The 21,494-nt window shown below is 46.6% G+C and overlaps 1 protein-coding gene across 1 annotated transcript; it reads left to right on the top strand.

Annotated features, from left to right (window-relative positions):
* Nucleotides 1-75: 75 nt before the first annotated feature.
* On the top strand, nt 76-16,531 carry Tigd4 (tigger transposable element derived 4). Its single transcript, XM_060378508.1, has 2 exons — nt 76-12,274; nt 16,228-16,531. The coding sequence occupies exon 1, from the start codon at nt 10,606-10,608 to the stop codon at nt 12,142-12,144; it is 1,539 nt and encodes a 512-aa protein (XP_060234491.1). The 5' UTR covers nt 76-10,605; the 3' UTR covers nt 12,145-12,274; nt 16,228-16,531.
* The last annotated feature ends 4,963 nt before the right edge of the window (nt 16,532-21,494 follow it).

The following is a 21,494-nucleotide window of genomic DNA, read 5'->3' on the forward strand; positions in this document are numbered from 1 at the left end:
TGCCGGGGTGACCGGGCTGCGTGCGGAGGACCGTGAGGCGCGGCCTTCGGGCCGGGCGTCCCCCGCCCTTTTCCCACACCCTCCGCCCGGCGCCTGGACGGTGCGGATGGCGTTGCCCAGCACCGCGTCGCCACCGCGGAGCCGAAGCTTTGAGGACCGCCGAGAGGACGGAGAAGGTTATTCCAGCCGCGCGGGCGGGATGGGGCAGGGACGGAGCGGAGATGGGCGGAGAGCCGCGCGGGGCCCGACCCGCTCTCCCGGGGGTCCCGCCAGCCCCGCGGCCAGCGCACTCGGCCGATCCCTGCAGAAGGACCCGCGAGCGCGCGGAGGTCGCTCCGTCTCTGCTCTCCCGCCCTGCTCGCTCTCCGACGGTGGGCTCGTAGTACTTTTCTGTGTTTCGCCAGCAACCGAGTTCTGCTTCCCTGCCCATCCCCATCGCCGCTTAAGTAGACCGTCGCGGTCCTGTCCACAGAAACGGCCCAACTGTTCCTTCTCCCACAGCGCCTCTTGGTCGTTTCCTACCAGCCTTTGGGGTCCTGCAGGAATCCTGCCTGTCCCCAGGGGTGCTGGATAGAAATGTGCCAGGGTACATTTCCAAGGGGTTTCAACGTCCCTGCAGTGTCCTTCCCCACACTGGTTTTAGTGACACTACGTACATTTACGTAATACACTACATACATCTCAAACCTAAGTAACGGTATTGTTTTAGACCGCTGGCACATCAGCTCTTACAAAAACAGTGGTGACAAGCCTAAACATAAATATCTTATAAAGAGCCATTACATTCTAAAATTGACCTATGTATTAAAAATGTATATACACCAATTCACTCAACCCGTAACTATTCTGTGTGTATTGTGGATTTTCCTCCTCCAAGCCATCCTGAGTCGGAACGCATTACTCTTCTGTAATATTAGCAAGGGGCCCCAGTCAAGCGTACCTCCTGGTGCCATTGCATAGGAACAGAGTAGGACTTGTAGCCAAGTGCACGTGTCATCTACAAGGCTTCTGAAGGGGGACTTGGAAAACGGGCCTTAATGCCCTCTTGCGTTTGAATGGTGTGGACAGTGACTGCTTGACAGAACTGGCTGTCTCCTTAAGGACTCTTGATGCTGTCTCTTTGAGCTTGGTGGTACTTGGCTTCTTGACTTGGCTGTTTCTCTTTTACCGGTGTAGTCTTTTGGGGAACTGCTGATGGTTTTTATGTTGATTCTGGTGGGCTTGGAACTGATGCTAATTTTCCTTGATAAAGATGCTGTTAGCTGAGTCCAGTGAGGTTCTGGTATTCCACATGATTAGCCCTTATCCACAGTTTCGTGATGAGCAAGAATATGATGGGATTAATTGATCTTCCCATGATTTCTATTGCCCCAAGAGAAATACAAATGTGGGCCCATATTTTTAAAAAAGCTAGAATCTGCTTCAGTTAGTGATGGGAAACCACAACAAACAAATCCTTCTGAACATCATTTGGACTAAAGGAAGCAGAAACATGTGTCCTTTGGATTTAGGGAAATTTTCACTATTTTTTTCTTTCTTTTTGTATTACTTGAGATAAGTTTTTTGATACCAAACTTTTAAACCTATCCCTGCTTAAATGGAGATTTATTTTCACTTCCCTCCTTTTGTACTTCTTGTCTTCCTCTCCTTTTTTCTTCATTTTCTCCCTTCATGCCCCAAAGACTTCTGCCTGCCCATTCTGCTTAGAAAGACTAGAAGACTCCTACTGCTCTCGTTTGGCACATATAACCACAGAGGTAAGAAGGAGGACTTGCTGTCCCATACAGTCATGACCTTCGGAAAGGTAGATGCTCTTTATTCCCTGGGCTTGTGGAGAACTTTAATAGCCTGCCTCTCTTTCATTTTATAATCAGGAAGGAAAGGAGACAATCGATTAGTGGCTAATGTTTGTACTCCATTCTGCATGAGTAGGTTTCTGATGTTACGTCCTGGTTGGTTATCAATGCTATTTTCTCAAGAGCAAGAAATTGCTACATCCAGATCTTGTCTGAAAATTCTGATAATGTGTGAAAAAATTCCAACACTCTTCATCAGCAGGTTTTTCTTCGTGGAGCAATACTTAAGTTACTGATCACACAATGTGATCTTCAGGAAACAAAGGCATTAACAGAGGGTACTGTGGAATAGAACATTAAAAAGCTCCCAGATAAGCCAAGTGGTGGCACACACCTTTAATCCCAAGCACTGGAGAGCGGCCAGATCTTAGTTCCAGACCAGCTACAGAGTGCCAGGGCTATACAGAGAACCCCTGTCTCACCACAACACCCCCCCCCAAAAAAAAAAAAAAGCAGCCTGTGCTTTTTGAGCCTATCCCATCCCTTGCCTGGGCAAATCAGGAGAGTTGGCCCTGTTGGTGTGGGCCCAAGAGAGCTGGCGGGCAGACCAACTCCGCTGCCACCAGGCCCAGATTCAGAGCTTTGAGCCCAACAGCGATCCCATCTGTGAACTGCTGGAGTTCATGAAGGGGCTGGACCTGCAGAACCAAAGCTGCAGAATGACACAGGGCAACAACCGGATATCTGAGAGGAGTCCCAGTAAGGATGCAGTGTTGATAGTGCAGCAGGAAACAGGACTGAACCCCACCCAAGACTCCCTGCAGTGAGCATTCGAAGTAAAGCTGTTTGTGCAGAAGGCTGTGCTGTGTGACAGACTGCAGCTTCCAGGTGGAGATTTTTGTTTGCTTCTTTTGCTTTCTTTGGAGGGCAGATATGGAGGGACAAGAAGATGAATAAGATTGGGGTTCATGATGTGAAATTCACAAATAGTCAATAAAAAGTTCTTTAAAAAGACCTCTGAGAGAGACAGGATGAAAAGTAAAGCTTTCCAGTAGGTGTGTGTGACCTCACTCAGTTCTGTGTGAAGCGCACTAAGAGAGCTTAGTGGTGTTCCAGCTTTTTGCACGGGGTCACTTATTGCTTTATTTTATGCCATTTATTATCCATAACAGAGGAGCCTTCTCATGTGACTGGTACTTCTCTGCTGTGGACCTCTGATTGGCCTTGGTGGCATCCTGAATAAATTTGACCTCCCTTCGCTGGCATGCAAGGCTGTCTAGCATCTGGTCCCAGTCTTGCTTTCTGTTATGTAACCCCTTCAACCAAGTCAGTACTCTGTATGCCTGGAGTGAGAGGCTCCTTTAGCCAGCACCCGTCTGGGCACAGAGATGAGGTATGATTACACAGAGCTGCCTAGTGTGTTCCTAGCCCTGTAATTTTTCTGTCTTCTATGTTTTCACTGTCTAGTCTTCTCTGCAGAAATGTTTTTACACCTCTCCCTACCCTTGCACTCCTGCTCACTCACCCTTGGCACTAATCTCGGTTACGGCTTCCATCAGAAACCCATTTTGTCCTCCCTGCGAGAATTCATTCTTGCCACCTCTTTTCTGAGGCCCTTCATTTGAACCCCTGTTGGTGCACCTCATACTGGAGACTTGTGTCCGTTTCCCTGTTCCTTAAAAAAATGATCTAACTTCTGTTACCAGGCTTATATGGCAAGCACTTTAGCTGCTGAGCCATCTCATTGGCTCCATCATGATCCCTTGAGCAGACTGACCTTTGGACTCTTTTTATTATTTCATAACCAGGAAGTTCATAGAACTTGCCTTATAGAAACAAGTTATCTGCTGCACACCACGAAACTTCCAGAAGACCAGCAGTTGCTGCTGTGTAGAGTAGTGATATGGGCACACTCATGTGGACAGACTTGCTGTTTAGTTGGGAAAGACAAAAAGTGAGTGCTTTTTCAGCCTGAGAAGTGGTTGGATCTCTGCAGAGAGCTGTGAAGTACTGATAAGAACTCAAAAACTTTCTACCCCAGGTATTCTGAATGGGAAGACTGCCAGCATTGTGTTTCCCAGGGCTTAGTTTTCGTTTAAAATCTGGTACAAATAGAACATTAGAATTTAAAAAAGAAAAAAAGAGGAACTGTGGGTGGGAAGGCTGAACTTACAATTCATTTTCTCACAGGAACAGTCGACATTTGTGGCTGGTGTCTTTTTACTCATATTTTTTCTTGATTTATTTGACAAATTGTTATGAAGAATGCATGGTTTGCCAGACTTATGTAATTTTCAGTCTTTTCTGGCATGCAGATTCATAGTTTGCTTTTTTAACATATGTCATTGAATTTTCCTCATACTATTAAATATTATCCTTCCAGCCAGGAATGGTGGTTTATGCCTGTAATTTCAACTGTAGAGGAGGCTAAAACTGTAAGTTTGAGGATAGCCCAGGCTATAGAGTACATTTCAAAAAACAAACAAACAAGAAAAACATTCAGCAGTATAGTAGTATTTCAATGTCCAGATATTTCCTAACTTACTTAATTAACCCTTTGTGTGGTACACATCGATTTTTTTCCAGTTCTGTATGTAACACATAAGCCAAAGACTACTACCTGCCACGAAGAATGTAGCTGACCTCCAATGACTCCCACCTTATCTTGCTCCCTTCCTGTGAACATGACAGACACCACTCCCATATCTTGTTATGTCACCGGCAAGGGACTCTTGCAGGTGTAATTAAGTAGCTCAGTAGTTGGTTTTGATGACTAAGACGGGAGATGATCTGGGTGAGACTGAGTTCACAAGAGCCCTCTGAAAGCAGTTAGGAGAGGAAGTCAAGGTGTGCAAGGCTGCAGAGGAGGCTTGTTCTCTGTTGTGCAATGAAGGAGTCTAGAGACAAGGGCAGGGCGGAGGCTCTGGGTCCAGAGAGTGATTCCTGGCAACAGACATCACTACAGCAGCAAGGAGATAAGTGCTGAATGACCCCAGTGAGAACTAGTGCTTTCTTGGAGCCTCTAGATAAGAGGCTGTCGTCCTGATTTCTGCCTCTTGAGACCCTGGAGACCCAGCTGAGTTTTCCTGGATTCTGACCTATGGACACATGAGATAATAGATGGTTGCTGAGCTGGGAGGGGATCAGTGGGTAGGGGTACTTGCTGCCCTTACAGAGGCCCTTGCAGGCCTCCTGTGGAGGCTCAGCTTCCAGCACCCATGTGGTGCCTCACAAGCTGCAGGATATTTGATCCCATTGTGAACCCCGAGATTCTGAACTGTAAAACCTGTTTCTTGTTTGGTGTGGCTCAGCCCTAGCACACACCTTTAATCCAAGAGCTTTCTGTTCACAGGATTTAATAAGGTTAACCCTAGGTGAAGAGGCGGAGCAAGAAACCATCTGACAGGGATTAGGCTTCCAGTAAGGAGGGACTTAGAGTTGAGGGGAACTTTAGACAGCATGGAGAAGCAGAAGCAGCACTGGAGCTCTTGAGCTCCTTGACCTTTGGCGTCAGGTCTCTAGCTCTTGGGCTTTTAGCTGTTGGCTTTTTTCTCCTCGGCTGTTGGGTGAGCTGGTAGGCCTTTTCCTCCTCAGCTGTCAGCTGAGCTAGCAAGCTTTGAACTTTGAGCTTTTGGCCTTTTCCTTCTGGAACATGAGCTAAGTAGGAAGGTCAGCTGGGTGCTTTCTCTACCTCTCTGAGCTAGTAGGTTTTTACCCTAGCATCTGGCTCCTGAGTCTTTTTTGGTAAAATAGAATGGTTGGGATTCTCATTCTTTTGAAATGACACACTGCCTGTAACTCCAATTCTAGATATAATTTTAGACACAGACTTTCCGAGTTAAAAAGTTATAAACATTTTAACGTTTTTTCTCTAATGTTAGTAATTTGCTTTGTACCAATGTATGTGCCTCCTAACAAACTGTAACTGTGCTCTGGAAAACACTTGATGTTGCCACTCGTAGGCAAAGCCAGACATATAAAGGAGGATTGATATTTTCTTATCACCTGTAGGAGTCTTTAGGGAGAGGCCCATTACTTAGAGTAATTGGTTGACATCCAGAAAATCATCTCTAGCTTGTGGGACAGCATTTCTCTTCTGCAGAGTGTTCAGGAGAAGACCACTGAGCTTACTAAAATGGCGAGCATCTGTAGCAAATATTGGTTACTGCCTTTACTCCTTGCAAAAGCCAACGCTGGCTGTTATTCTGTGGGAGGTTGAATAACATCTATTATTTAGGCAGTATTGATGTTTATATTTTTCTATAAACATCTAGTCTAGTTTGTCTGGTTTACATCACATATTTGATTGTTTTAGGAATGTATTTTGCAGTGAAATTTTTGGCTTTTGTTGTTGAAGAAAATGACACTGTTGACTCAAGAAGGAAGTGGAACAGCTTCCTAAATAAGGTACTGCTCTGCTCATTTCAATTTGATCAAGACCATCTCTCTGCAGTTGTGTATACAGGCTTAGTGTTGAGTATCTAAAGTGCTTCAGGGTTTGAATCTTTTTTCTTCTTTCTTTCTTTCTTTCTTTCTTTCTTTCTTTCTTTCTTTCTTTCTTTCTTTTTCTTTTGAGACAGGGTTTCTCTATGTACTCTTAGCTGCCCTGGGTCTCTTTTTGAAGATCAGCCTGGCCTTAGACTCACAGAGATCCATCTACCTCTGTCTCCTAAGTGCCAGAATTAAAGGCGTGCACCACCACCTCTGGGCTCAGAGTTTGAATCTCTCTTTTTCTTTTTCTTTTTTTATTATCATTTATTACAGTTTATTCAATTTGTATCCTGACTGTAGCCCCTTCCCTTGTCCCCTCCCAATCTCACCCTTCCTCCCTCTATTCCCCTATGCCCCTCCCCTAGTCCCCCGGTAGGGGAGGTGGTCCTCCCCTTCCCTATGACCCTATCCTGTCAGGTCTCCTCAGGACTGGCTGCATCTTTTATTTGGAATTTCACATAGACTCTACAGGTTGAACATCCCTAACCCATACATCACCTGGATTTAAAATATGGAGGTTAGAGACTTTCAGTCTTTTTTTTTTTTCCTTTTTTTTTTCCCCTTTAGTTAGAATGAACAAAGAGGAAATTCAAGTCAGCGTTTCTGCAGCCCTTATTTGTATCTGACAAATAAGGTAGGAGGAAGGGAGAATTTTCTGAATGCTGATATCAAACTAATAAGAGCAAAATATTTATATAAGAGACACTCACAGGTTTGTAAGAAAATATGCAAGGAGTCCCCTCACAAATGAACACGTGTTCTAGGGAATGAGGTGACTCAAATGGCCAAATTCTGTTTGCTTAGAAAGCCTAGCTTGCCCTGTCAGCTAAAGATGCTGTGGATGTTCATAGCATCCATAATGGTCCAATCTTCCATAGAAACCTGATATTGCCTTTAAAATGTGTTGTTGTTAAGAGTTGGAGCTGAGGAACAGTGGTCAAAGTTACCAAGTTTGGTTTTCAGCACCTGTGGGCCCGGGGAGCCAAGCAACTGGGGAGACAGCCTGGAGCAAGACTGAGATGGAGGGGTGTCCAGATGCTGAAAATCTTGACACTGGCAGGAGTGGGACTGTTGGCTCCCTGTCCTGGGCCTGCATGTCTCAGCTCACAGAGACTTATGGCTCCCACCTCTGCCACCCTTGAGGTGGTCGCTCACTGGGTGGCCAGGTTACAGGTTAAACTTCCTCTTACCTTATAAGGTCATAGGCCTTCCCGGGACCTTGGTCCCAGCCATGCGTACTCACGCCAAAGCCTCTACCCACTCTCCAAAGGTTTAAATGGCCTTTGTCCCCCAATTAAACAAGCCGTCCTACTGAAGCTGCCACTCGAGAAGCTGTGTTTTGCGCTCGCCACTGCCCATGGTCCTGCATTGTACCCACCTGCCTGGCTTAGCTTCACTCCCTCCAGCGCTGGTGTGTAAGCCTGGTACCCAAAGGAAGAAGCTAACAACAGGCTGGCAAGCACCCACATGGAAGCCAGCTACAACCTCCAGGAACCCAGTGCCTCTTCTGACTTCCACACTCCTGGGCCCATGCAGTATGCATGCCTACACTCAGGGACATACATGGGCATAAAATAAAAATATACACTGTTGTTGGGAAGCAGAGGAAGGCAGATTTCTGAGTTCGAGGCCAGCCTGGTTTACAAAGGGAGTTCCAGGACAGCCAGGGCTACCCAGAGAAACCCTGTCTTGGGAAAAACAAAAGCAGTTGACTGTGTTGGTGTAGTAGGTGCTGACTTGGCTCGGAACACAGGAAACACAGGATATAAAGTGTGATCAGAGAAGGCCCTCTCAATATGATTCAAGTATACTCTAATACAAAGAATAGAATCTAGGCTGGACTAGATTATGAACTGCATTCCAAACATAACTGCATGACCACTAAAACCCAATTTTACCTACCTCCTTATTTATTTGGATTATAGGCAGCAAATCAATTTGAAAACAAAAGCCATAATGATATTATTATTAAGACTTTTTTTTACAACACCAATTTAGGAGAAAACCCTATGAGCTGTAATTCCTATGATTACAAATTACTCTTTTGAGTTGGACAACAGCATTCAAGAAGCTGAAGTATGAAATTATGAGTTCAAGGCCAGCCTTAGACTATGCAAAGAGATCCTGTCAAAAGAAAGGAAGGAAGGAAGGAAAGAAGGAAGGAAAGGGAAGGAAAGAGGGAAGGAAGCAAAAGGATGCATCGTGTCATTTGGGAAGCAGGAACACTGGGCTGCCCACATAACAATATCCACTTATCAAACTAGCTTCTTCTTGTCTTGACCACAGCATGCCCAGGATAGATTCTGGCAGGGGAACTGACGTCTGGGAGGTCAGTGTGAGTCTATTTGGAGCCCAGTAGCTGTTCCCATCCCATGGCTGCTGCTTAAGAAGAGGACTTGTCAGCTAAGAGTGCTCGCTGCTCAAGCATGAAGGTCTGTTTTAGAGCCCTAGCACCAAAAAAAGCATGCACAGCTTCAAGCACCTGCAGCTGCCATGCTGAGGCTGGGCATGGAGACATCTGCCCAGCCCAGGTGAAGATGCTGTGCTCCAGGTTCAATGGGAAACTTTGTTCAAGAAGGAAGAGAGTAAAGAGGAGCCCAACATCCTCCTCTGACCTCCACCTGTACATGCGCGCACGCACACACACACACACACAGAGAGAGAGAGAGAGAGAGAGAGAGAGAGAGAGAACACTGTTTCCAGCCTATTTTTAAGTGCAATTCAAGTCCCCAAATCTGCAGTTTACAGCTGAAAAGATAGGAAAGAGCGTGACAATGAAATCATCAGCCCACATTAGCCGGGCACTTTCTTTAACTGTTAAGTTCTGCTGGGCATGAGGTTGCATACTGTTAGACCTGGCCAGCATTTGAGGCTGAATCAAGGCCAGCCTGGTGTGTGTGCGTGCGAGTATGTGTGTGTGTGCCTCTAACACTCTGAGTCTTACTGAGTGTGTGGCAGCTCTGCGAAGTCAGCCGCGCGGTTTCTCCCCGTACACCTAAAGGAGCCGAACCCTTAATAGTGAAGTGACCTGGGACCACATAAGTACTAAATGGCAGTCACTTCTCAACATCCATCCATGTCTTTATACTATGGCAAGTCACTTTTCGCCCTGCAGACACACACATGTAGAGAGCCTGAGAGGGTAGGACCATGGTCACTCTACTTCCTGTTTGAGTCGATAGTTTTCTCCCTTACATCCTCTTAATAACATATTTATTATGATGCATGCTCTCAGGAAACACTGGGTATTCAGGGACTGTACTAAACTGATGTAAAAGTTACTGGATTTTTTTTTAGCTTTGAGAGAGAATGGGGTTTAGATTTTTAAATGGAATTATCAATCATCTGACTTGAGTATTTCAAGTCAGACTCCTATGTATTTCTAGCAGACTCCTATGAAGGAGACTGTCTCCTGTGCTATTAAAAATTGAGCTCATGACTACTGTCTGTGATTTTTTTTTTCTCTTTAGAGTCAGAGGTCAGTCTGTGACTTCATGTAGAAAATAGCCACCAAGCATCTACCCAGGATCACTTTTAGTTCTTTAATTTTGGCAAGCACACATTTTTCAGGGCAGATTAAATTTGCCTGATGTATTTTAGAAGTATGTATCGCAAAGGACAAGGGAGGGCCCACAGAGCAGAGCTGGCAAGCTTTAATGGCGGTGAGCATTTCAGAAGGGAAGCATGCACCTGAAGACTTTGGTTACTGCATTTCCAGAGACTTCTTCCAATCTTTTTCATTGTCATTCAGAGCATAATAGTGTTTTCTTGATATCCAGTTGACATGGTGCTAAAGTGCCTTTTTCCTTGGTATTTTCAAGAAAAAAGTAGGAGTATGCCATTTTTGTTCTTCTGTACCCTTGAGGACACTAGAACTTAATGGGTGATATTTACCATGAACATTTCTCAAAGTTTGTTTCTTGTCTCTGAGCCTGCTGTGGAGAATTAGTACAAGGTTGAAGCATGCATGGATAAAATAGATCGTCTTAAAGGATTGCAGCTCCAAAAATACACCAGCAGGACTGGGCAGGTTTGACATAATGACGTCCTATTTTAGTCTGACTTCTGGAACTCTGAAGAACTATGAATTGAGCCACAGGAGCTCCGAAGAAGGAGCCTCTTCTGATCGCATAGAGGATGTTCTTCAGACTCTGAAAAGATTTGTTTGTTGTCGGTTTTCTACAGAATGAGACTGTTGGTACTTATCAGCTTTAATAGAGGAAATGATAGAAAGCCTTGGTCCATATCATACTGAAAGCCAAGTTTGACTTCAGAAACCAGGAGCTCCAAGCGGGCGTGTGCACAAGCAGCAGCCGAGATGGCAGAGGCAGCTGTGGGTGCTGCGGCTCAGCCGGCAGCCGTGAGGAAGAAGAAGAGCCTGTCCATTGAGGAAAAGATTGACATCATAAACGCAGTGGAGAGCGGCAAGAAAAAAGCAGAGATCGCAGCTGAGTATGGAATAAAGAAAAATTCCTTGTCATCCATTATGAAAAACAAAGACAAAGTTCTAGAAGCCTTTGAGTCTTTGAGATTTGACCCCAAGAGAAAAAGACTGAGAACAGCATTTTATACGGATCTGGAAGAGGCGCTGATGAGGTGGTATCGGATCGCTCAGTGTCTAAATGTCCCAGTCAACGGTCCGATGTTGCGTCTAAAAGCTAACGATTTTGCCCAGAAGCTGGGACACAACGATTTTAAGTGCAGCAATGGCTGGCTGGACCGTTTTAAGTCCAGGTATGGCTTGGTGTTTAGAGCGCAGCCTGCAGAAGCCACGGGGATGCCCGTAGACCCCTCTACTGTCTGGTACCAGAACGTCCTTCCCTATTACCTAAACGATTATCCCCCGGAAAACGTCTTCAACGTGAGAGAGACGGGGCTGCTCTACCGGCTGCTACCGACAAACACCTTTGCCTTCCGCGGGGAAACATGCTCAGTTGGAAAGCTGAGCAAAGACAGGATAACCCTGGCGGTTGGTGCGAATATGGACGGCTCCGAGAAGCTCCCTCTGCTTGTCATCGGGAAGAGCCGCGCCCCACGCTGTTTCAAAGGTATGAAGTCCTTGCCCGTGTACTACGAAGCCAACAGGGCGGCCTGGATGACGGCGGCCATCTTTGAGCAGTGGATGCTGAAGCTGGACGAGAAATTCCAAGCCCAGAAACGAAGAGTGGTGATCTTCGTTGAGTCTTCTCCGGCACATCCGGAGGTGAAAAACCTAAAGTCCATTGAGTTAGCGTTCTTCCCGTCGTGCCTGGCTTCCGAGTTTGCGGCCATGAAACAAGGTGTTATTAAAAGCCTTAAAATCAAATACCGCCATTGCCTTATCAAGAAATTTTTAAGTTCTGTGGAGAGCAGCAAGGAGTTCACATGTTCTCTATTAGATGCGGTCGATACGTTGCATCTCTGCTGGAGAGCTATAACGGCGGAGACCATTGCCAGAAGCTACGAGGAAGCGGGGTTCGCGTCTCCCGGCGGGGAAAAGGAGCCGGCCACGGCAGAGAGCGACGCTGCTCCCGACCTGGCGGCCGGCGCCGCGGGGGCGGCCGTGGAGTTTCCCGAAGGCTTGGCCATGGAGGAATACGCTGCCCTGGACGAGGACCTGGAGACCTGTGAGGCCGCGGGGGCCGGCGCGGAGAGCAGCGGGGAGGGCGGACAGGGCGGAAGCGGAGTCTGCGCTTCCGACGAGGAGGACGACGACGGCGGGGCTCCAGAAGCGGACCCGCCCTCCCCGTCCAAGCCCGAGGCCGTGGCCGCCGTGCGCGCCCTGAAAAGCTTCCTCAGAAGCCGCGACGCGAAGGCCGAGCTTCACGACTCCCTGGCAGACCTTGAGAACTTCATTAACGCTGCGCCGCCTAAGTAGCCAGGCTCCGCGGCTCGGCAGCGGCTTCCCCGGGAATCTGAGGAACGCGGAGAGGGGAAGCAGCGCTTCCGAGAGAGCAGAGCAGCCCTGCCGAAGGGCAAAGCCCTTGATCTGCATAGCAGGGCGCCTAGTGAGTAAAGACTAAGAGAAACTGCAAAGTTCGTTTAGCAGGTTTGCGGAGACTGAGAATGTGTCTCAGAGGCTTTGTACTTGCAGGAAACAGTGTGTGTGAAAGAACTCCAGCTGGCTGGCTCACACGTGAAGTTCCTGGTTTCCAGTTCTTTCTTTTTAAATTCAGAGCGTGTTCTAGGATATTTTCATGTTACTGTAGTCTAAGAAAAAAAATAGCTTATTTATTTTTTAAAGCCATATGCAGGCCACCTCTGTCCTAATGAGGTCTTTGTTCTCTTTCATCTTTTGCATAGTTTTCCAAGACACAGTCTTACTGTGTAAGTCCAAGCGGCCTTAAACTCATGGCAATGTTCCTGCCTCAGCCTCTCAGGTGCTGGGATTGTATGCACAGTATGCACAGTTCTAATTAAAGTTTTGAGTACCGTAGTGGTGTGAAATTGTCATAATTACTCTTCCTGGCTGAAGAAAACTGTGAAAAAATGCATCTGATAAACAACAAACTGGCTGTTTTCAAATCACCTGTCAAATTAAGTGGCAGGGACAGGAGTGGCCCTGCCATCTATCACAGGACTCGGGTCCCTCTGCCGAACAAACGTGTGTGCCTCCCTAGTGCGAAGACACTTGAAGGAAAGTTATTGAACTCATATTTACGTTTGATAAGGCTAAATCTTGAGCCATTGAAGATTCTCATAGAATTAGCAAAAAGAAAAGTTGTAGCACTTGTTTTTTAATCGCAACAGCTCAGCTTTAATCTAATTTTGTTCTTCATTTTACTGAGTTTTGTTTTCAGCACACTGTGATATTTAGTTGTCTTCTTCTTTAAATTTTTTAGAGAGTTTTACCTAGATATTGCATTGAAATACTGTAAGAAATTACCTAATCACACTCCAAAAAAGTCATTGAACAAAATTTTAACAATGTGTCAGTCTTTCCCACCGATTGAAGTAGCATGTTTAATTTACTATACCCAAGTTAGGTCTCTTTGAAAAGTATTTCACGGAAACACAGAGCATAATGATTTGTTGTGAACTGTTAATCTGCTAAAAGATTAGCAGAAAATGACAGCATTTTAATTTTGTTGATTTGCTCTGCTCTGAGGATTGAGTGATAATTGAATTTTAAAGTGTATTAATACTTTAGAAGTTTCTCTTATTATTAAACATTATTAAACGGTTTAAATTAAAAGCATTTTGTGGTTTGATGTGTCATTTTAACTTGGCTCAATCATGGACCTAAAGGAGTTCTTGAGAGCCCCTTTGTCTCTCAAAACAAAATTAGTTAGTTAGTCTGTCTTTAAAATTTCTCTTAAATTTTCATTGTTCTTGCTTTGTAAGCTCTTGCTGTTTAAATGGTGCTTTTTAACTCTTATTAACCAAGAGTAAATCTTGAATTGCATTTAGGGCATTGTTCCTGAGCTACTTATTGGAAGTTTTAATTCTAGTTAAAGCAGGAGCCAGCCTGCCTCCTATGTAAACTGAGCCGTCACTGAAACCTTTCACTTTATGGGAGGCAGATTAGCTGGAAGTAGGGAACAAGGGAAGAAGGGAAACTGAAGGAAGCTGTCCAGGCACACACTTCCCAGATTAAGAGAAACCCTTCTACTGGGCCAGCAGGGCCCAGCTCCCTGAGGACAGGCAGCTGGGACACAGACATCTGCTTTCAGGTTCACAGTACCATGGAGAGCTGAACTGGGCCTCATAGAGCTCCATGAAATAAGCATAGCACAGAGCAGGAGGCAGGAGGCCATGGCCAATGGGTAAAGGAAGATGCTAGTGTCCTTACCAAATAAAGCAGGGACACAGCTATGATAAACAGGGACCTAGAGGCATAGGGAAGAGTTGGTGGCAACTGCGCTACAGATGGTGTGGTCTTCTTCATGCCTCCCTAACCGACAGCGTCAGCTTCCAGATTAGACAGCTCTTCTGCCTAGTTAGAACAAAATCAAAAGGATTAGGCGCCCACTTGATTCTGTGTTTGCTTGTGTTGTTCTGAGTTGGCAGCTTTCAGCCGGTTTTTGACAGCTGGGACAGTTGTGCAATCTTTTTAGATAGCTAGAGAAAACTAAGTACATGGCAGGCCCCTGGGTTGATCCTATGTTTTGTCAGACGTAACAACTAAGCGAAGAGTCCCAGATAGTCTTGTTTCCTGAACTAGGAGCAAAGGAAGAGGGAGGACAGGACGGCTGTCCACCCTCACTTCCTCTTTGCAAGCCCGTTGTGAATGCACAGTCACTGCGGTGTGCTGGTAGCTGGTACCACACCTACACGCCACATTGCAAAAGAGATGACTCAGCACCGTGTGAGAACCATTTTCCAGCTTCCACGGGAGCAAATGAGGACCCTTTCCCTGAAGAGGAGCTGAAAGTCCACTTGTCAGCCCCCAGATGCCCTTAGCCCTCCACCGGGCATCCACTCATCTACCGTGTTAAGTCCTGCCTAGCTATACCAACCCTGTGCTTACCCCCAGAGGTGATTCTGGGAGAAGTGTGGATTCTACGGCGTCTGAATAATTGCCAGAAGAAAGTATAGCTTGAACCAAGAGACAATTATACCAGTGAAAGGGTCAAGCTTGATTTCCACTGATGGAAAATAGAGGCGTGTGAGCAGGTAAAGCTGGTTTAAGAGCGTAGTTCTTCATTCCTCAGCCGTGTGCTCACTGTGGGAGTCAGACCTACCGCACAGGTGAGGAGCCTGCCGTAACATCTGTTTGAACTCGAGCTGTGCAATTTCAGCTGCAAACCTTGGTGACTGGGTATTTTGTTTTTAAATTCTAGATTTGATCGTTGTTTTCCAGATCTAATTATTCTGTTAGAGAAAATGCTAACCCTTGAGATGAACAAATTGATTTCCCCTAATTTTCAGTTGCTGGGGTGGGGCACCTTACAAGCAGAATTAGTTCTAACCTGGTGACTAAAGATGATAATTAGAAAGGGTTTATCCAGCTCATGGCTCTGGGCACTGAAGGTTTAATGATGAGAGCAGACAAAAAAAAAAAAAAAAAAATCCCTTCATTATGGCACTGGGAGGTTGGTGCAGGAAGCAAGCGGTATTCAGTAATGACGACCGGACCCCTTGGAACACGGCATCCACGTCTACAAAATCAGACAATGTGAGTCTTTAACCTGGTCCTGAGGCAGGCGCAGGAAGGAGCGAGGCGACAAAGTGCCGAATCCTGAGATTTGGACTGGAAGGATAAATTGGAGTTTAGCTAGGCAATAGATAAGAGAGAGATCATTGTGAGGCAGGGAAGATGCCTGCCTCAGTTGGGAGCTGAGCATCGGAGGAAGCAGCAGCTTGAGGGAGGAGGGACCTGGCCTTGGAGCGACTCCCTGGATTAGGGTTCACTGAAGAGCTACTGTGTATGTGGGAGTGGGCGGGTGGGATAGAAAGGGCAGGCGGCCAGGAAGAAAAGTTTTCCATCTTTGTTTTTGAAAACCCCAATCCTAAGCAGCGGCGTGGGCCTCAGAACGGAGGCAAAGTGTGAGAAAGGACCCAGCTAAGCCGCTGCCGCCTTGCAAAGCTTAACACACGCTTGCCAAAGGGGCCTCCTAGCTGGGCTCGGGAGCCCCATCACGGAGCAGAGAGGCGTGCAGAGTCAGGAGACCCTCGCCTGAGTCCTTAACCGCACGTGGCCAGAGAGAGCTAGAGTGCAGAGGCCAAGGAAGACTAGGGGAAGCTCCATCTAGGCAAAGGAGCCTTCATCTCTGCGGGGTAAAAGCTTTCCAGGCGTGGCCTTTTATGGGGGCGGGGACGCCCACACTCCTGTAGGTACGCCCTTACCTCTCTGCTTGTGAGGAAGCCCAATAGTCACAGGTTCTCCAGGATGAACTTAGCAGAAGCATCCCTTGTTTTTGTCACTAGGGCCTTAGAAAGAAGAGTAGACATTGTTTCCCCCAGGAAAGGAATTTTAGCAACATCTCCTAACATTCAAAAACATCCCTTCCCATTGTAGGAGGAAATGCACAGCAGGAGAAAGGCACTGCAAGGGAGACAGGCAGGCCCTGCGCGCCTCAGCTGACAGAGCCTTGGTTCTTGCCCGCCTTTCACCCCCAGGAAACAGCTGAAGGAGTTTCCACCAACATTCCATACACCTTGAAGATCACCATCAAGGTCACTGGAGAGAGTTATGTGAAGGCCAGGATGGCGGGACTGAGTGCTGTTGTGGCCCGGCGCTCCTGCAGTGAGCAGCTGCCAATGCCTGCCTGGTCTTGGGCTGGGATGCTATTTCATCACTGCATCCCCAGGAAGACGTCCCTTGAGAGCAATAAATAAAAAAAATCATAGATAACATTTCGGTAATAGTCATTCTTTACTGATCATGTCATTTTGATGGTTTGGTGGTACATCTACATAGCTTTGTAAATATTACTTTTATTAGGCTGGGTGGTGATCCTGTAATCCCAACACTTGGGAGGTAGAGGCAAGGAGATCTCCGTGAGTTTGAGGCTAGCCTGGTCTACAGAGTGAGTTCCAGGACAGCCTTGGCTACTCAGAGAAACCCTGTCTGGGAAAAAAAAACAAAACTTTTATTGGTAGTGTGTACCGCCTTACCTTGCTCCACCCATCCTATTCAGTTAACAAGATGCCAGCTTTACTCCGTGGACCGTCCCTGCTTTTGCTTTCTGTGGGAATCCTCACCACCAGCCTGGGCAGCCGTTCTTCTCTCCAAGGTGAGCGTAGCAGACACAGACTCTGCTGAGCAGTTTACAGACCTCCCTGCACCTCCTAATTTACTGCCCGGAGAGTGCCTCAGTGTGTGGGAAGCAGATGGATGTTTCTGGCGGGTTTTGTAGGACCTGAGGGAGAGCGTGTGTCCTCAAAGCTCAATGACTTAGCCCCACTCCCATGAGGACTGCAGATGTTCCAAGCCCTCGAGCAATTCTGAAAACCTTGTCAAGTTCTGAAGGCCGTGGAGTCATTAGATACAGTTAGCTTTTAGACACCTCCTGTGTCTATTTGGGGGTGCCTTTAGTTTTTGAGGGGGTTAATGTCGAACACACTTGGAGCAAGTGTTCCCATCTCACTTGTTAAACTGGAGACTAGCAGGTGGGAAGAGATGTCTTATACTACAGACACCACAAGGACATTTCGCTTCAGATTTTCTCCAAAAGAGAGGTGTATAGAAAGTTAAAATCAGATGAGAGTCATTTCTTTCCTCTCCTAGTACTGGCGATTGAATACAGACCCCCTGTCTGTTAGGCAAGCATTCTACAGCAGAGCAGCAGCCCAGGCCCATGGGGTTACCGTTAAGAACCCACTGGTCTGGTTGAGGGTGTCGATTAGGGCTAGAACACTTGCCTGGCATCCACAGGTCCCTGAGTTCCATGCCCAGCACAATGGATGCATGCATAAATAGAAAGAAAATAATAAAGGAAGAGAAAACATCTTCTTGCTGATCATAAACTCTTTGCTAGTGAAAGGTACATGGACTATTCAAGCAGGTGAAGACAGAGACCTAGCCGCTACGCCTGCCGCTCCGTCTCACCTCCCTGTGTCTTAAGTGCCTCGGTGTTCCGAACAGAGCCTTGGAGAAAATGGAGCAGGCTTCATCTCCTAAACCAGTGTCTTAGCTAAGCCTGCTTTGGCACACTCCTTTTTCCTTTCTCCTTTGACTGCTATTTCTGATTATGTTATTTTAATAGTTTGCTAGTATATTTTTACGAGGACGCCTCTTGCCAAATCCAATTAAAAAAAAAAAAACTAAAAAGGCCTCGTGCTCCTTGGAAGCTGAACAGAGTCTGGGATTTAGCACAGGCTGAGTCTCCATAACAAGGAGACACTCAGGGTGACACTCTCTGAGCTGTCACTTAGGGAAGCATCAGAGACAAGGCGTTAACACAGGCAGATCCCAGGTACCTGGCCACACCCCCTGAGGAACAGCTGCATTCAGAGAAAAGAGAACAGCTCAGCCATAGGACCAGCGTTAGTTCCAGGAGAGAGATGACTGCCACAGACACACAAACCTTTTTGGAGAGTCTGGTGTGCCGTATGAGGCAGCACAGAACTTACAGAGGAGCGAGACTTGTGTCTGTCTTGGTTTTACCATCTAACTGAGAAGGTGTCTCAGACACTCCAGATGATAAAAATCACACTTTGTACATGGTTTACAGCCAGTGCAGCAGACAGAGTCCATGAGAGTCGAGCAGTTTATTGAGAGCTCCGCAGTGGAAAAGCTCCTGAAAAGCATCAGGCTGGAACAGACGGGCACTAAAGGCAGGCAGAGGACCCAAGGCAGGCAGGGATGATCCAGGCTCTTCAGAAGGATGGCTACAGGTTTCCTTTTACAGTTTCTGCGTCAGACAACAGGCAGAGCGTATGTTCTCTTTCAAGTTTCCAGGCGTAGCTCTAAGAAGGAAGTTCACGGTCTCACCTTGTCTTCCCTGTAGATAAATCTCTAAAGCCCCACCCTTGATTTCATGAAGGCCTGATAAAGGGGGAACATCCTTCCATTCCAAATGTGCATGTGACCTTCACAAAGATACACAGACAAGAAAGGAAAGTTAGGCCTGAACTCAGGCCTTTCAAATATATCTAGGGTGGGGTAGGATAAAAGGATTAAGTTGGAAATAACAAGAGTCCAAGAGTGCTGAGGTCAAGAAAATTATTTTGGGGAGCTGGAAATTTATATTAAGCATTTTGAGGAGTAGCTGAAAGTCAAGAAGGTTCATGTTACTTCTTGTTTCGTGTCTGAGCAGCAGCAAGCTGCCTTAGAAGGACGGAGCCTTTACAGGACAGAGCTTGAAGGCAGACCCCTCACTCAACTTTAATTTCCAGTAATTCAGTCTCAGCAGAATTTTGTATTAATTAAGTTAAGCATAAGCATACAAATGAGCGGAGGTCAGGGTTCTCTAGGGGAGCAGAACCAGCAGGATGAACACATGTTAATAGAAAACACTGCTTTAATAGATCCTTGTGTTTGGTGCTTGAAATCTGCTTGGCATTGAGCTAAGCATTTTATGTAAATTAAGGCATCCTAATAGCAATACTACCTTTTTACAAAGTGTGCCTGCTTCTTAGATTCATACACGATGCTGCCCATATTTAGCTGGGGGACTGGTGAAGAATACATTGTGTAATGACTAGGGCAGGTCCTGTCTTGATTCTGCGGGTGGACAAACTGTGCATGTTCAGGCCAGAGTGTAAGCTCTTTAGAAAGAGTCAGTCCCTCCCTCTTTCCCTCCCCCTCCCTCTGTGACTTGGGTGTTATGGGCAAATATTCTCTGAGCCTCCATTTTGTATCTATTATCTGTTAAGAGAATAAGAATGTCTCACAGGCTGCAGGAATCCAATGAATCACATGCCAGTGCTTTAGAAATGGCAAAAAAAAAAAGGTTCATTATTATCACTGTGTGATGGTAACACAAGCGGGTTGTTATTCTGTCAAAGAGCTGGGTGTTTCTTCTTTTCAGGATTGATGCTCTGCCATGACTGGAGGTGACAAGAGAGAAAGGAAAGAAAGAAACCTGAGCTGTAGGAACACAGGCAGAGAGCGGGAAACTGTGTCTCAGGTTTGAAAGAGTGTGCAATAGCACATCCCTGCAGAGAGTTTAGGGTGGGAGAGGGGGTTGATGCTGCAGCCTGGCAAAGATGTAGCCCACAGGTGGGTTCGGGTCCTCTTCCCGTGCTGAGCCCTGGGAACCCTTCTGGTCTGTCTCAGCTGGGCAGCTGCTTTCCTGGTGACCTGAAGCGTCATGTACAGATTCCTGCTTGTGCCTCTTTCTTTGCAGTGCCGGGAATCAAACCCACAGCCCCACACATACTAGGCAAGAGCTCTACCACTGAGCTATGCTGGTTCTCAACAATCCTCATCCATTTTTAGTTTTTTTTTTTTTCTAGATCCTCAGCCATTTGGTAGCCCATAAACTAGAAGAAACAAGGCCACACCTAAGGTTTTCAGCCTCTATTCTTCTGCAGTTAACATACTGGCTCCCAGTCAGACTTCAATCAAAAAGTGTTGGGAAGATTGTCTCTGCATCTGAACTCAAGCAGCAGGGAGAATGCACAACTCTGGTGCCCATGTAGAGGGCTTCGGAACTCACTCGGCTAAGACTGTGCCTCTCATTGCTAGTAGAAAACTCTGCTTCTGTTCTCTGAACACACGTTCCTGAGCTGACCTTGAGAGCAGCCAATCTGAAGTCACTGTACCAACGTTCAGAAAACCATATGTCAGGGCCAGCGTCCCAGCCCATCTCCCTCAGGGGCTTTCCTGTATCTGACTGCCCCTGACTGTGTCTGTAATAGGCTGGAGTTCAGTTTGGGGATTTGAGCACAGGTGTGACAGATTGATGCTCTCTTTTACTAACTCACTCTGTGAAGTACAGACTAGCTTGGAGGAGTCTGGAAGGGAAGCCCAGCAGGGTTGTGTTATTGAACTTGCTCTGGGCACACAAATATCCTTGTCAGTCTCAGAGGGGCCAGGGAGCAGCCTGTTCACTGAAAACTTTCAGACATTGCAAGGAGACGAGATGGCACTTTGAATGAAATGAACTGTCACCCATGATGAACTGGGATGTCTGGGAAAGGGAAGAGGAGACAGACAAGGGTGATGGAGCTGACAGTCGCACGCAGACAGCCACTTAGCATAAGTTAATTTAGCAGCTCTCCCAGTCCGGAAGGACTCGTATATCTGCTTACACCAGGCTCTGACAGGATGGTGAAGGGCCGAGGGTACAAAGGGCTGTTTCCAAGCACATGATATACCTTCTGAGCTGCACAAGCATAAGAAAGACCAAGAAGAATAGCATCTTCGTCTTTCCCAGAGTCTTGCTACCCTTGTGTGTTGTGATTAATTTAATGGTACAGTCTAATAATGTTTATGATTATCCCCATAATTACCACTTTGGTATTATCTAACCCACTTTCACAATAAAAAATACAGACACCTGATAGGTTTTAGAATAGCCTTATCTTACCTGGGGTAGGGCAGATATTAACTCTCTAAACTGCCTTTAGCTCCCAGCCCCAGCCCAGGAGCCTGTCCATAATCCCATAGTTACTTGTTTATTCTTCATCTGGGCCAGTTCCGCCATCCACGCCAGCATGTGCTTTTTTCCATGATAACCCGTGGCCGCTCTCTTCTCCTTCCTCCTCCAGTATCTGTCTCCTTCCCAAGCTCCTTCGTCCCTCAAAGCCCTTGAACATTAACCAAGCCTACCACCTCTGCCCTGCCCAGGTGTGGGCCTTTTAATCAGCCAATCAGGGATAATTGGAGACCATTCC

The sequence above is a fragment of the Meriones unguiculatus genome, chromosome 2, assembly GCF_030254825.1.
Source record: "Meriones unguiculatus strain TT.TT164.6M chromosome 2, Bangor_MerUng_6.1, whole genome shotgun sequence".
NCBI lineage: Eukaryota > Metazoa > Chordata > Mammalia > Rodentia > Muridae > Meriones > Meriones unguiculatus.

Coding starts and splice junctions, on each gene's coding strand:
- Tigd4 (XM_060378508.1), top strand. CDS start 10,606: ATGGCAGAGGCAGCTGTGGGTGCTGCGGCTCAGCCGGCAGCCGTGAGG.